We start from the raw sequence: 13,962 nt of genomic DNA on the forward strand, positions 1-13,962 counted from the left end.
TTTGCCTTTCCCACTCTGTCTATGCAATCATCCACCCTAGGAATAGGGTAAGCATCTGACTTTGTTACAGCATTCACTTTCCTGTAATCTGTGCAAAATCTAACAGTTCCATCAGGTTAGGTACAATAACACAGGGTGAACTCCAATTTGAAGTAGAATGTCTAATAATATCATTTTCCAACATGTATTTATTTCCTGATCAACAAGTTTACTTTTTTCCACATTCATTCGATATGGGTGTTGTTTGATTGGTTTTGCATCCCCAACATCAACATCATGGGTAATTATCGATGTTCTGTTTGGAACATCTGGGAACAGATTTTTAAATTTTAAAATTAATTCTCTCATCTGTTGTTTTTGTGAAACTTGTAAATGGTCCAACTTCGTTTCAAGGTTCTCCATGATATTTTGGTTTTTTAGTTTCGATGGAACAATATTTGGTCTAAATTGGCCTTCCTCAACATCAACATCAGGCATTCTAGAAACAACCTTTACACCATCCACCAAGGCCACCACTGAATCCCTCTCATAATAAGGTTTTAGCATGTTTACATGACAGAGTTGTGTTTTCTTGCGTCTATCTGGTGTTTTGATTATATATGTTAGATCAGTCACTTGAGATTCAATAACATAGGGTCCAGAAAAACGAGCTTGCAAGGGATTATTTTGGCTAGGGAAAAATACCAACACCTTTTGCCCCACTGCGAATGTCCTAGGCCGAGCACGTCTATCAAAATATGTCTTCATTCTTATCTGGCTTGTTTTCAAATTCTCTCTCGCTAGCTGGCAGACTCTCTCCAACCGAGTTTTAAATTTTTGGACATAGTCCAACAGACTCAAGTGAACTTCCTCATTAACCCATTGCTCTCTCAACAATTCTGTCAACTCAGGGTCTTTTGTCTGTTCCACCATGAAATCCTTCCTCGACAAAGACAAATCTTTAAATTCAGGCTCACTGTAAGGATGTTGATCCTCCAGTGAAGACATAAAAGTCTCAGATAAGGCATCATAATTTTCTTCCTGTTTAGGACTGTCACAAGGAACTACATCAGACTGCACCGGACTGTCTGTCTTGGCTAATTCTCTAGCTCTAGCTCGAGTCACCGCACATGATGGGTAAACATCTGGATCATCCTCAGACTCATCAATCCTTGGTTTGGTTGTTAACCGTACCACAGGAACAATTTCTCCATCTGCAAGGTCATTTCCCAATAACAAAGAAACTCCTTCCACTGGCAAACTAGGTCTTATCCCTATCTCGACTGGTCCTTCTACGAACTTTGACTTTAAAATCACCCTGTGAAAAGGGACAGACATGGTCTCACCTGTAACGCCTCGTACTAGATTTACTTCACCAGTGTCACTTTCTTCACCAAAATTTAAAACACTGTCCAGCAAGAGAGATTGACTAGCCCCAGTATCTCTAAGAATTTTCACTGGCACCTGGGGTGACTCATCATTCAGTGAAACAAAACCCTCTGATACATACGAACGGAATTCCTTTCTCACCTCCTCCAACTTTTCCGCTTTTCCCTCTTGCAAGGACTGGTCTTTAACAGCATCTCCTAAACCTTTTTGATTTTTAATTGCCTGAAAGCAAGCATTGGGCCCAGCTTCCTTTTTCTTCAAAAGGGCACAATTAGATATCACGTGGCCAGGTTTCCTACAGTAATAACAAGTACGCTCAACAGGTTTCTCCAGCCCTGGCTTCTTTTCATCTTTTCCTTTTTGATTACCTCCCAATTTAATCTCCGGTTTACCTGGATTGTCTTTGTAACTCTTTTGAAAGGTTTTAGGTTGTCCCCATTTGGATTTATGGGTTAAAGCATAATCATCTGCCAACCTAGCAGTTTCTTGTAAAATTTCCACTGCCTTTTCATTTAAATATATTGTTAATTCAGCTGGAACACATCTTTTAAAGTCTTCCACTAGTATCAATTCTGTCAATTTATCATAATCCCCATCTACATTTTTAGCCAGGCACCATCGTTCAAAACATATTCTCTTTCCATTGGCAAATTCCATATAAGTCTGATCTGCAGATTTCCTCAAGTCTCTGAATTTTTGTCTATAAGCCTCAGGGACCAATTCATAGGCCTTCAAAATAGCTTGTTTTACCTTGGTATAATCAGCTGCATCCTCAACAGACAAAGCAGAATAAGCTTTTTGAGCTTTACCTTTAATCACACTCTGTACCATAAGAGCCCATCCTTTCCTTGGCCAGTTTGAACTCACAGCAACCTTTTCAAAATGTTGGAAATACTGATCAACCTGATCTTCTTCAAAAGGAGGGACTAATCGAACCTCCCTGCTGGCTGAAAAACCATCATCAGAATCAGATTCCGAACTCCTACGCTTCATTTGTAACTCATGCTGCCTCTTTTTCTCCTCGTTATCCAGCTCCATCTGCTTCATTGCTAGATCAGCCTCTATCTTCATCTGAGTTATCTTTTGTTCGGCCTCTAATTTCTCTCGCTCGGCCTCTAATTTCTCTCGCTCGGCCTCTAATTTCTCTCGCTCGGCCTCTAATTTCTCTCGCTCGGCCTCTAATTTCTCTCGCTCGGCCTCTATCTTTAACTGGGTTTGCTCTCGTTCGGCCTCTAATCTCTTTTGCTCTCGTTCAGCTTCTAATTTATTTTGTTCTCGTTCAGCCTCTAATCTCTTTTGCTCTCGTTCAGCTTCTAATTTATTTTGCTCTCGTTCAGCCTCTATCTTTGCCAGCTGCACCTGTGCCTCAGAAATTGCTATTTCACTGCCAGGAAACTGTTTTAACACTTCCTTCTCAAACACCTTCTTTTCCACATAATGGCCAGCTATCAGTCTCTGAATATCTGCCTTTCTCATAGACTGCTTTACTTCTGTAAGGTTTAGCCTTGTAGCAATCTTTATCAAATCATCCTTTTTCGCCACCTCCAATCCCTTTTGGGTTGGTGACTCCAAAAATGCCTTAATATCCATTGCTGCTGGTTTCCACACACACAAGCCAATTAAAAAGAATTTATCAGACCTCCCTCAAAAATCTTTGGATTGAATCCCGAACAAATCTCGTCAATCTGGGGTACAATCCCAGATGACACTCGTTAACCTTGGGAACTATCCCAGACGAATCTCGTTAACCTTGGGAACTATCCCGGACGAGCCCCCAATTTTGTCACAAACCAGCAACAAAAGAAACACACTGAGCATGATTCAGTGTTAAAAACTATTTTATTAATCACTACTTATGATAATACGTAAAATAAAAGTTAAAAAAAATGTTAGTATGTTAGAATTCAAGAATGTTAAACCTCGAACGTTAACCCCAAAACTAAACTCTTCGTGTGTGTGTGTGACAAAGTCCAAAACTCCCAGTTCCTGAATGGTTCTTAAAGTTCAGTTCCGCAAGCCATAAGGTGAAACATGAGCAAGGGCTTCTTCAACAACCACCGTTGTCTGAAGATAAGATGTAGATGTAGAAAAACATAGAGAGAGTACATACGAAATCCAAATGTTCCACGATGGAACCCAAACGACACTTCAGTGTTTACTCGGTAGTGACTTCCTCACCCCGAAAAGCATCCGAAACCGTGGTCGTCCACACACAAATACCTGTTTCCTTCTACAGGTCAGCAACAAAGTGAACTCCACCGGATTACTTCCAACTTCCATACATGGATTTCTATGGCAAACACAGTTATTGTTTCTCATCCATCGATAGAGAAAACAAGCAGGCTGGTGTCTCTCTCCCTTCTCTCTCTCTTCTTCTTCTTCTTCTCCTCCTGACTTCTTCAACAACGTCATTACGTCCTTTATCTTCTATTGACGTAAGCACGCCCCACACACACATACACACACACTCTCTATCTTAAAGGGACTTTCACTGAGTCCGTAACAAATGTAAAATTAAATTAATTTGCTTAGTTTTGCAAGCCCAGTACACATTTGGTTGCCCTTCAACTAGAACAATGTGCATTTTGGGCAATCTGCTCCAGTCATTAATGTCCACCCAGGCAGAGTTGGAGGCTACACATTCACTGAAATTATCTGCACAAAGCAAGTACAAAATTCAGATAAAGGTCCAGTAAGAGGATTAGCAAAGGTTTGCAATATTTTTTGAACTACAATCTACTGCCTAATTGAGCCGGATGAAGTTGAAATCCATCAACCATCCACATTACCTGCACAACCACAATTGGTTAGGCTGGAGGATGGGCTGCACATGGAGTTAGGTAGAGGTGTTAACAAGGATGCTACCTTTACGAAAAGTTTACATCATCCCCAATTATCAGGGAAAGGCTAGCAGACAGATATCAAGCTGAGTGTCGCAACTTGTGGACAATTAATTATTTCTCCAGTGCTATGGAATTCAAAAAAGTAGGATTCCAGACTAAGGGCTCAAAATAAAAGGGCAAAGAAAAAGAGGACAAAGAGATTGTTTCATTAAAATTTTCTGTAGAACTGACTAATACTATAATTAACTTTAACCTCACTTATTTCTTTAAAAATATTCAAGATCTTAGGATCATGAAATAATTTGTCTTTCAAAAAAAAAGATTGAAAAGTACCTGTCTTGAAACTGTAATCTCATCATGAGTCTCAAAGCCCAGAGGACTTTGTTTTTTGTCACTGTTGTCAAAGGTAATTGAAACAGTGGCTTTTGTAATCCCTGCTTGTCCATTTTTGTAGACCAAATCCTGAAGATTTGAGGCTCGCACCTAATAATAGAAACAAAGACATCCCATGAAAATGTCAACATTCAAACCATTTGAAAAGTAAATACTTATTATTTGGATTACACATTGTTCTAATTAAACAAGTGTCTGCAGTGCATTCCTGTCATTCACATTCCCCCGCCATCCCCATGACCCTTCTCTCAAATGCCTATCAGATTTCCTTTTGAAAGTCCTAATCAATTCCATTTCCACTGCCCTTAAATACGCAGCAAGTTTCATCGAACAACTTTTTTCCAAAAAAAATATGGACAATGGTTTTTCCTTGTATCCCAATACCTTTTGGCCATTCCTTCAAACCCATATCCCTTGTTCCTTGAAGAACCTGCTGATGGGAACAGCTTCCCTCTATTAACTTTATCTAAACACCTCACGATCTTGTACATCTTGCTCAAATTTCCTTTCAACATTCTTTGCTCCAAGAAGAACCATTTGCAGCTTCTACATTCCAACCTTGTACAGTAGCTGGAAACTCTCCTCTCTGGAACTGCCCTAGCAAATCTTTTCTACATTCCTACCAGGAATGTCTCCAGGACCTTCACATCCCTCCCAAGGTGTAGTGACCAGAACTGGATCAAATACTCCAGTTGCAGCCCAACCTATATTTTGCACAGGCTCAACTCTGATATTTAAATTTGAAGCTATGTTAATGCTGGAGTTGATAAAAGTTAGCTAATATAGGAATGGTTTAAATTGTAAGCTACAAGTTCAAATGCCAGTAAAAAATGTAATGATACAATCTAACAATGTGTCACTAAAAAAGTGTTTTTTTGGACATAAGCCTGCATAGACCAATATGCATATTGTTTAAGCTAACAGTAACTATGATGAAAGGTTATCAACCTGAAATGTTAAATTTGTTTCACTTTCCCCGGATCCTGCCAGCTCTTTAAAAATCACATTTTATGTTTTCTTAAATAAAAGAAATTTGCTTTTTTTTGGGAACTGTTGGTAAAATTGAGATTTGTAAGCAACTATGCAAAATGTTTATGACTTTATTCCAATTTGTACAATCTTTCAGTCCTATTCAGTCCCCATTCCTCACCTTTTTTGCTAGATTGTTAACTGTTCCATGCCACTTCCTGATGTTATACAGAAATCATTGGTTTCATCACTTCTGCCACCAGCTTTCACAGCTTCACTATTTCAATTTGAAGAGGTAGGACAAAACCAATTGATTTTTTGGTTTGACTGCAATAATAGAGTGAGGGAGATATTGGGCTACTACAGAGTGCAGTGGTATACATTTCCCTTACCTCTGATGGTGTGTCACAGCATTTCATGCATGATCAGTAATGAGCTTTCAGATCCATTTTACATCAATCCCATTTAGCATACTGTAGTACCACACAAAACGATGGAAGATGACCTTGTTGTGAAGATGGGATTGTTTCTACAAGGACTGTGTGATGGTCACTTTTAACAATGCTGTCATAGGCTGATGCACTTGCCACAGATAATTCTATGCCCTGGCTACTTTACTCCTTCTTCCAAGTGTTGTTCAACTTGGATGAGCACCAATTCATTTGTTGAGGGAGGATGGTAGATGGTAATCGAGAAGACTGTCTATGCTTGACCTGATGCTATGAGAATTCATGGGATGTGAAGTCCCAGCACAAATCTCTCCTACCCACATACCATTCTACTGCCACTTCTAATACGTCTGTCCTGCCAGTGGGTCAGGATGTACGCTGGAATGGCAAGATATGATTGCAAGGTACAATTCAGTGATTATAGCTATGTCAGACTAATACTAGACTACTGAACATCAAAGAAAAAATGCTGGATACCTGAAAGAAAAACAGGCCTGAAAATACTGGAAAAACTCAGCAGGTCAGGCAGCAGCTATGGAAAGAGAAACAGTCGACATTTCTCAGTTCTGACAAAGGATCACACTTCCAACACATTAATTATTTCTCTTTCCATGGATGTTGCCTGACATTTAATTTTCTGTTATTACTTGACAAATCTCCAGGACAACTCACCTAATTTAGACAGCAGTCCCCAGATATTGCACAGGATGATTTCCTGCTGATCCTGATTTAGTGCTGATATTAAAGCTGCCCATCCAGTTGCATCAAACTAGCAATCATGATACAATTGATTGACTTTATAGCTCATTTCAAAGGAACCAGAGTCACTCATAGGGCATACTAAGATAGCAGAATATCCTTCCAAGGACATGGTTGAACTAGATAAGTTTACATAATAATCCAGCATGGTCATCATTACTCATGACTAATTTTTTTTTAAATGGATTTAAATTCCAGACCTGCATCTGAACTCTCATCTCTGAGTGGTTAACTCTAGGTCTCTAGATTACTAGCCTGGGAACAACCAATGTGTCACCACAGCACTTTGTGGTCCACTGTTCCATCCCGTTTTCATTGCATCTTCCCAAACAACCACAGGAGCTGCAACATCTACCCTTTCACTTGCTCTCTTCCCAACGTCCAGCAACCCAAACATTCCTTCTCTGATTTACTCATACTTCTTCTACTTCAATGTACTACACTGGGTGCTCACAATGTGGTCTCCTTTCCACTGATAAAATAAAAAACATAGATCAGGTGATCACTTTGCAGAACATGTTTGTTCAGTCCCAAAAGAACAACCCTGAGCTTCACATTGCCTGTCACTTTAATTCTCCATCCCACTCATGTTCCATGGAAGCCCCGGGTACAAGCAACTCATCATCTTACAACCCTCAGGATTCAACAACTTCGGGTAATCAACATTCCACTCTTGTACCTCACACTCCTGACATCTATTTTTTCCCCACCTTCTCTTTCATCATTTAATTTGTTGTCCTCTATTTACACCTCCTCCAAACTCATCATTCAGCTGATGACATGACCACGTTGTTCAGTTGCTCCTCACCCCATCGCAAACCTTTCATTTTGTTCTCCCTTTCTCTGTAATTTAAAACTGGTTTTGTTTCTAACTTTGCTCACTGAGGAAAGTCATCAACCAGAAACATTTATTCTACTTCTCTCTCGACAAATATTGCCTGAACCACTCGGGGGTATTTCCAACATTTCCCATTTCTATCTGCAGATACAAAATTTGAGCCTAAATGTTAGGTCTATCTCCTTTTTTAAAAAAGGACAACATATAGACTTACACAGTAAAACATGTCATTTTGCCTAATGGTCATGTAGCAATTTACAATTTCCTGTCCTTGATTAATTAATAATTTTGAATGATAAATCCTCCTTAGAAGGGGCTTGCAACATTTAAAGGGCACCGCAGAAATTAAGGTTGTCGTTTGTGATTCCATCTCAAAAGATCTTCAGGAGGTTTCTTTTTGATGTTGTTGAGCAATCCCAGCATCTGCCTGACCCTGTAACAACAAACCTGTTGTTTGCCGAGTGTCTTTCAGAACCTCAAGGTAACCCAAAATCTCTGGTTGCTGTGAAATGCCAATAACCAACATGTGCACAGCAAGATCCTCACAAATAGCATCATGTTGATAACCAGATAACATATTTTAAGTGACAAATATTGGACAGACAACTCTTCCACTAAGTGCTGCCATGGGTTCTTCTGTGGCTTATGAACCACTCTGGGACCATTTTTTTAAAAAAATGAAAGGCGCTATAGAAATTCAGGCCACGGTTTCAGACGGGCAGCCAGTGCTAGGTGCCCAGCGATGAGGGGAGAAGTGAGATGAGGAGAAATTTCTTTCACCAGGGTGTAGTGAATTTATGGAATTTCTTGCCACGTACAGCAGTGGAGGCGAGATCATTGGAGGCATTTAAGGAGGAGATAGCTAGATATCTAATTAGTCAAGGTATCAAGGGATATGGAGATAAGGCTGGAAATTGGGGTTAGAATAGTTTTTTCTCCCCTCCCCCCCATTTCTCATTTCTTTTTTCCCTTTTCTTTGGAGCAGACTCGATGGGCCGAATGGCCTGCTTCTGCTCCCTTGTCTTGCGATCTTGTGTGAGAGAAGAGGCAGCGTCCGACACTCACCTGCGACAGGTTGCTGATGCCCAGCAGGAAGCAGATGGAGTCCAAGATGTTGGACTTGCCGCTGCCGTTCAGGCCTGTAATGGCGTTAAAGAGCGGGTCGAAGCCGTTGATCTCCGTCCTCTGCGCGTACGACTTGAAGCCGTCAATGATTATCGACTTGATGTACATCTTCCCTTTAGGCTGTGTCGCCGATCAAAGTTTTGTTTCACGATTTATTTCGGATCTCTTGGTCTAAAAGACGGACCCAGAGCACCGCTCGAGCGCCTTCCACTCACTTTGAATTTTGGCGCCAATTACCGACCGTTAACTCAGAGGCATCATCCGTGACGTTATGCTCTCTCCATATAACCATGCATTTGCTTCCAATGCAAATTGCGGGAATTATTGTATTTAGAGCCGTATTGGATAGTTATTAAAAATATTTTCCTTCCTTATCACAAAAATTACACCCACTGCAGGCAAATTCTACAGCACCAAAAGGGGTCTCCGGTTTAGGTGGAGTGACATCACGAATGGGGGCGGGGTCATGTGCACTCTTAAAGGGACCTGGTCCATGAAATTACATTGCATTTACAGTGCAAAAATATACACTCGGCTGTCAAAGCTCTGTTCATCGAGTTGTACAGCATAGAAATAGACTCTTCGGCCCACCATGTCCATGCTAACCATTTTGCTCATCTATACTAATCCCACTTGCCTGCATTAGGTCCATAATCTTTCTATGCTTTGCCTATTTAAGTTCCTGTCTATATGCCCCTTGAACATAGTGATTGTATCTGACTCCCCCACCTCCTTTGGCCGCGAGTTCCACATATGAAACACCTTCTATGTAAAACAAAACGTTGCTCTCAAATCCCCTTTAAAATTCCTCCTGTCACCTTAAAATCACCCCCTCTTGTTTCTGATACCCCTATCACGGAAAAAAAGATTCTGGCTATCTATCTGTGCCTCTCATATTTTTTTGTAGTTCTTTCAGGTCACCCCTCAGCCTCCTTTGCTCCAGCAAAAAAAAAGCCTATGCAATCTCTCCCCATAACTAGAGTCTTCCAATCTCTCCTGTGCACTTCTCTCCAGTGCAACCAGAACTGCACACAGTACTCTGTGCTAACCAGCGTTTTGTAAAGTTGCCACATAGCGTCCCACCTTTTATTTTCTACACCGTTACTTATGAAATCAAGCATGCCATATGCCTTCTTCACCACCATATCTACATGTTATTGAAATCAGTCTTACCCCAATTCAGGACCTTCGCTTAAATTTGAGGAAGTTTGAAGTCCACTTATTCAATATTTTCACATGACATAGATCCCCTTATAATAACCTTTTAATTTAGAGGAGCGGAGTTGACGACATAATATTGCTCTGTTTCTATTGAGAAATTTTAGTCCAGTTTTTTTTTCTGTTTTTTTTTTTATTTCTTTTTCTTTAGCTTAGTTTGGTTTGATATATTGTTTATAATTTTTCTTATTGTTTTGGGGATTTTTTTTCTTTCTTTTATATTTTATAATAAACCTTATTCTTTCATATTATATTCATTCACTAACAGATCGTTGGATCTACAGATTTTTTTTATACTTTATTGTTCTTTATGATTATCCATGTCATGATTGTTCTCCTGATCTCTTTGTATTACATGTATAAACATTGATATATTAATCTGTATTAATTTGAAAACTAATAAAAAGATTGAAAAAGAAAGAAACTTCATCTACAGGCCCAGCTTCATTCCCTCTGACTAGGTATAGCATTGCCCTATCCTTAGCAGGATTATAACATATAGAATCTCTTCTGAATTGACTTTAAAAATTCTGCTTCATCCAATCCTTTCATAGTTAATATTGGGGAAGTTGAAATCCCTTACTACTATAACACAATTGCTATTTCACCTGACTGTGATTGGTCTACTTATCTGCTCCTATTTCCTGCTGTCTGTTAGGAGACCTACAGTATAACCCCAACAAAGTCATCACCCCATTTTTATTTCTAATCTCTACCCATAAGGCATCATTTGAAGAGTCTTCTCATATATCCTCCCTCATCACTGCAGTGATTGACTCCTTAATCATCATTGCAATACCACCCCTCTCTTCCACTTCCTTCCATCATGTCTGAAGACTGGAACACTGAGATACCACTCCTGCCCTTCTTTGAACCACGTATGTGATAGCTACAATATCATAATCTCATGTGTTAATCAGTACTGTAACTTCATCCACTTTACCAGTCAAATTCCTTGCATTAGAATGGATGCAATTTAGCTTACCTATCCTCCCAAGTGCCTTGTTATGACTATGTCCACTCTGCCCATTGGACTGAACTAGTTTTTCTTCAATATTTGACTGTACCTCCCTCCCGGCTATATGTCTAAAGCCTAGGGGAATACTTAAAGAAATTAAGATAAAATAAGATAAGAGTTCTTTATTAGTCACACGTACATCGAAACACACAGTGAAATGCATCTTTGCGTAGAATGTGCTGGGGGCAGCCTGCAAGTGTCACCACGCTTATATTAGCATGCCCACAACTTCCTAACCCATACATCTTTGGAAGATGGGAGGAAACCGGAGCACCCAGAGGAAACCCACACAGTTAACGGGAGAACATACAAACTCCTTACAGACAGAGGGAAAAGAGGGAATACCACTAGCAGAAAAGATCAAGGAAAATTCCAAGGCACCTCACAAGCATGATAAGGGCAAGAAGCTAACCAGGGATTGAGCAGGATCCATCAGGGGCCAAAGTGGCAATCCATATGCAGAGCCAGAGGACACAGATGAGATCCCAAATGAATACATCTCATCTGCATTCACCAAGGAGAAGGACAACAGATGGAGAACTCAGGGAAGGGGACAGCAAAACTCCAGAACAAGTTAACGTCAAGAAGGTATTAAATATCCAAGCTGCCCCATGCAGCAGACACACAAGAAAGGCATCCCTGTAAGTTTCAGAATATGAAATAGTGCAAGAGTGGGCCATTCAGTTCCACCATGCAATAAGCTCATGGCAAATCTTTTGTCTCAGTGTCACTTTCCTGTATTAACCCCAAAATGCTTTACAGCCAAAAAAATGCTTTTATAGCCCCTGTTGTAATGTAGGAAACATAGAAGCCAATTTGCACATGGACAGCTTCCACCAACAGCAATATCATGATCACCAAGTAATATTTTGTTAATGTTGAAGAAAGGATAAATATTACCTTACCAATCAGAGGTACAGCGCAGTCTTTTGGATGAGAAATAAAACTGAGGCAGCCTCGGGTAGTGCTATTTTGAGGGAGAAAGCTGGAATTGTGAAATGAAATCTCAGCTTAGATGATTCATCTCATTTGAATGGCTATTTCCACAGTACTGAGCAAGTATCCTGGTTTTGACAAGACAACCAGCTTATATTACCAACCCTCCAGCGTTATCATGAACTCTTCCGAAATTAAAAGTCATTGTCTTACACACTGCTATAAGCAAGCCTGGAATGAAACCATAGAGGGATTTTTTTTCTTTCATTTATTAGATATAAAAGGATTTGAGCATGCTGGGAGACAAACTGAATGCAAAGGTGTTACGAATTCTTGTTATGAAATTTCCTTTTGTTATGTTCAAATGGTTTTTGAAATCTTATCATTGACATATGAAGTCTTGTGATGACTGATTTCTATTTTGATGCTTGTAGAGTTCCTCTGGCCTAAAGAAAATAGTTTGGAGGCATAACGCATCAAACTGGAACATTTCAGGCATGCACTGCAAGAGGTTCCAATCCTCGATGTTACATTGATGCATATGAACCTGGAATCAGAGTTTATTGTCATATGTACAAGTACATGCCCACTTGCCTTCATGTATCCTGAGCCCAAATTCAGAACTGCTTCTGAACTGTCAGGTTTTTTATTGGAACCCTTTTGTTAGCTTCTTGTTCAGTTGCCATGTGTGAGTGTTAAATGGTCCAAAAACAATAATGCTTGGAATTCATTAACATTACTTTCATAAAACTAGTATGCAAGCCATAATTTGATAACAATTGCTCTCATAAATCTCTGTAATTCTAACTAAAGAGAAATACATTAGGGAGAAGGAAGGGATGAATTGAGGAAACAGGAAGAGGTGACTGATGGGGTACTTCACGGAATAGTTCAATGGGCAACACTGGAGATGAAAATATGGGAGGCGGCTTCATGCAAGTTCTGGAAACATGTCTGTCCTGACTGAGGCAAAAACTTCAAACTAGGGGAACCTGACCCTTTGAAAATCCTGTCCCTGAGAACTGGTCCAATCTATTCAAGAAAATCTTTTGTAGTAAGTACTTTAACCCTAACTTCTGTTTAAAAGGGCAGTGGCAATTTTCATATTTGTAAAATATTAAAAATTAGATTCAAATTCCTATCAAAAGCATATTGTGCATGTATCTTTTCCAGGTAAAATAGATAGAATGCAGAAAGATTTCAGGAGGTAAATATGAAAATTCCAACTCAATAATGTGCCATGTTCTCTGCTTATAAATGTAAAAGGTGCCATGAGTTTCCCAGTGTTAACTGAATTTGGCATTTCTTTAACGTCATTTCTGGAATGTAACTCTAATTCAACGTCATCTGTTGTTTTACATACTCATCCTCTAGAAAAGCTGTATTTGTTTCCCCTTTTAAACTATTCTGTGAGATATTCTGTGCTACAGGTACAATAGAATACAAACTGCTAATGCATTCAAATTATCCCAATATCACATGCAGTCTACTGGGAAAATCAAAAGAATAAAAGTTAATGTTATGTTAGTTATATAAAATCTTGGTCCAAAGGACTGGTTTGCATTTATATTTCACCTTCCATATCTCCTTCAGGCTTCCCTAAAACATTTTACAGCTAGTGGTGCTTTTGAAGTCACTTTTGTAATCTATATAGAGGACCCTACTTGGGAGGGTTGTAATACTGGAACTCCTCTTAGAGAACAGGGTCAGACAATTAGGAGAAGTGGCAGTCAGGGAACACTTTGGCTCTAGTAACCATAATTATATTAGTTTTAAGATAGTGATGGAAAAGGATAGGACAGGTCCACAGGTTAGGGTCCTAAATTGGAGCCGGGCTAATTATTGGGAAAATTAGGCAGGATCTAGCAGAGGTCAATTGGGTGAGCCTGTTTGAAGGGAAAGGAATGAACAGCAAGTGAGAGGCTTTTAAGAACGTGATACCAAGAGTGCAGGAGCAGCATGTTCCTGTTAGGGTGAAGGGTAAACCTGACAAGTTTAGGAAACCTTGGCTGACAAGGGATATTGAGGCTCTGTTAGGGTGAAGGG

The 13,962-nt window shown here is 39.7% G+C and overlaps 1 protein-coding gene across 1 annotated transcript in view; it reads right to left on the reverse strand.

The window, feature by feature from the left end:
* The window catches only part of smc2 (structural maintenance of chromosomes 2), a 41,418-nt gene extending 32,271 nt beyond the window's left edge, over window positions 1–9,147 (reverse strand). Inside the window, exons 1-2 of the mRNA XM_052019587.1 lie at window positions 8,685–9,147; window positions 4,545–4,694 (exon numbers count right to left, since the gene is read on the reverse strand). Of these exons, the coding sequence (XP_051875547.1) occupies window positions 4,545–4,694; window positions 8,685–8,852 (318 nt within the window). The 5' untranslated portion in view covers window positions 8,853–9,147. The remainder of the gene's footprint in view (window positions 1–4,544; window positions 4,695–8,684) is intronic.
* Between the last annotated feature and the right edge of the window lie 4,815 nt (window positions 9,148–13,962).

This window comes from Pristis pectinata, chromosome 7 (assembly GCF_009764475.1).
Source record: "Pristis pectinata isolate sPriPec2 chromosome 7, sPriPec2.1.pri, whole genome shotgun sequence".
NCBI classification, from domain to species: Eukaryota; Metazoa; Chordata; class Chondrichthyes; order Rhinopristiformes; family Pristidae; genus Pristis; species Pristis pectinata.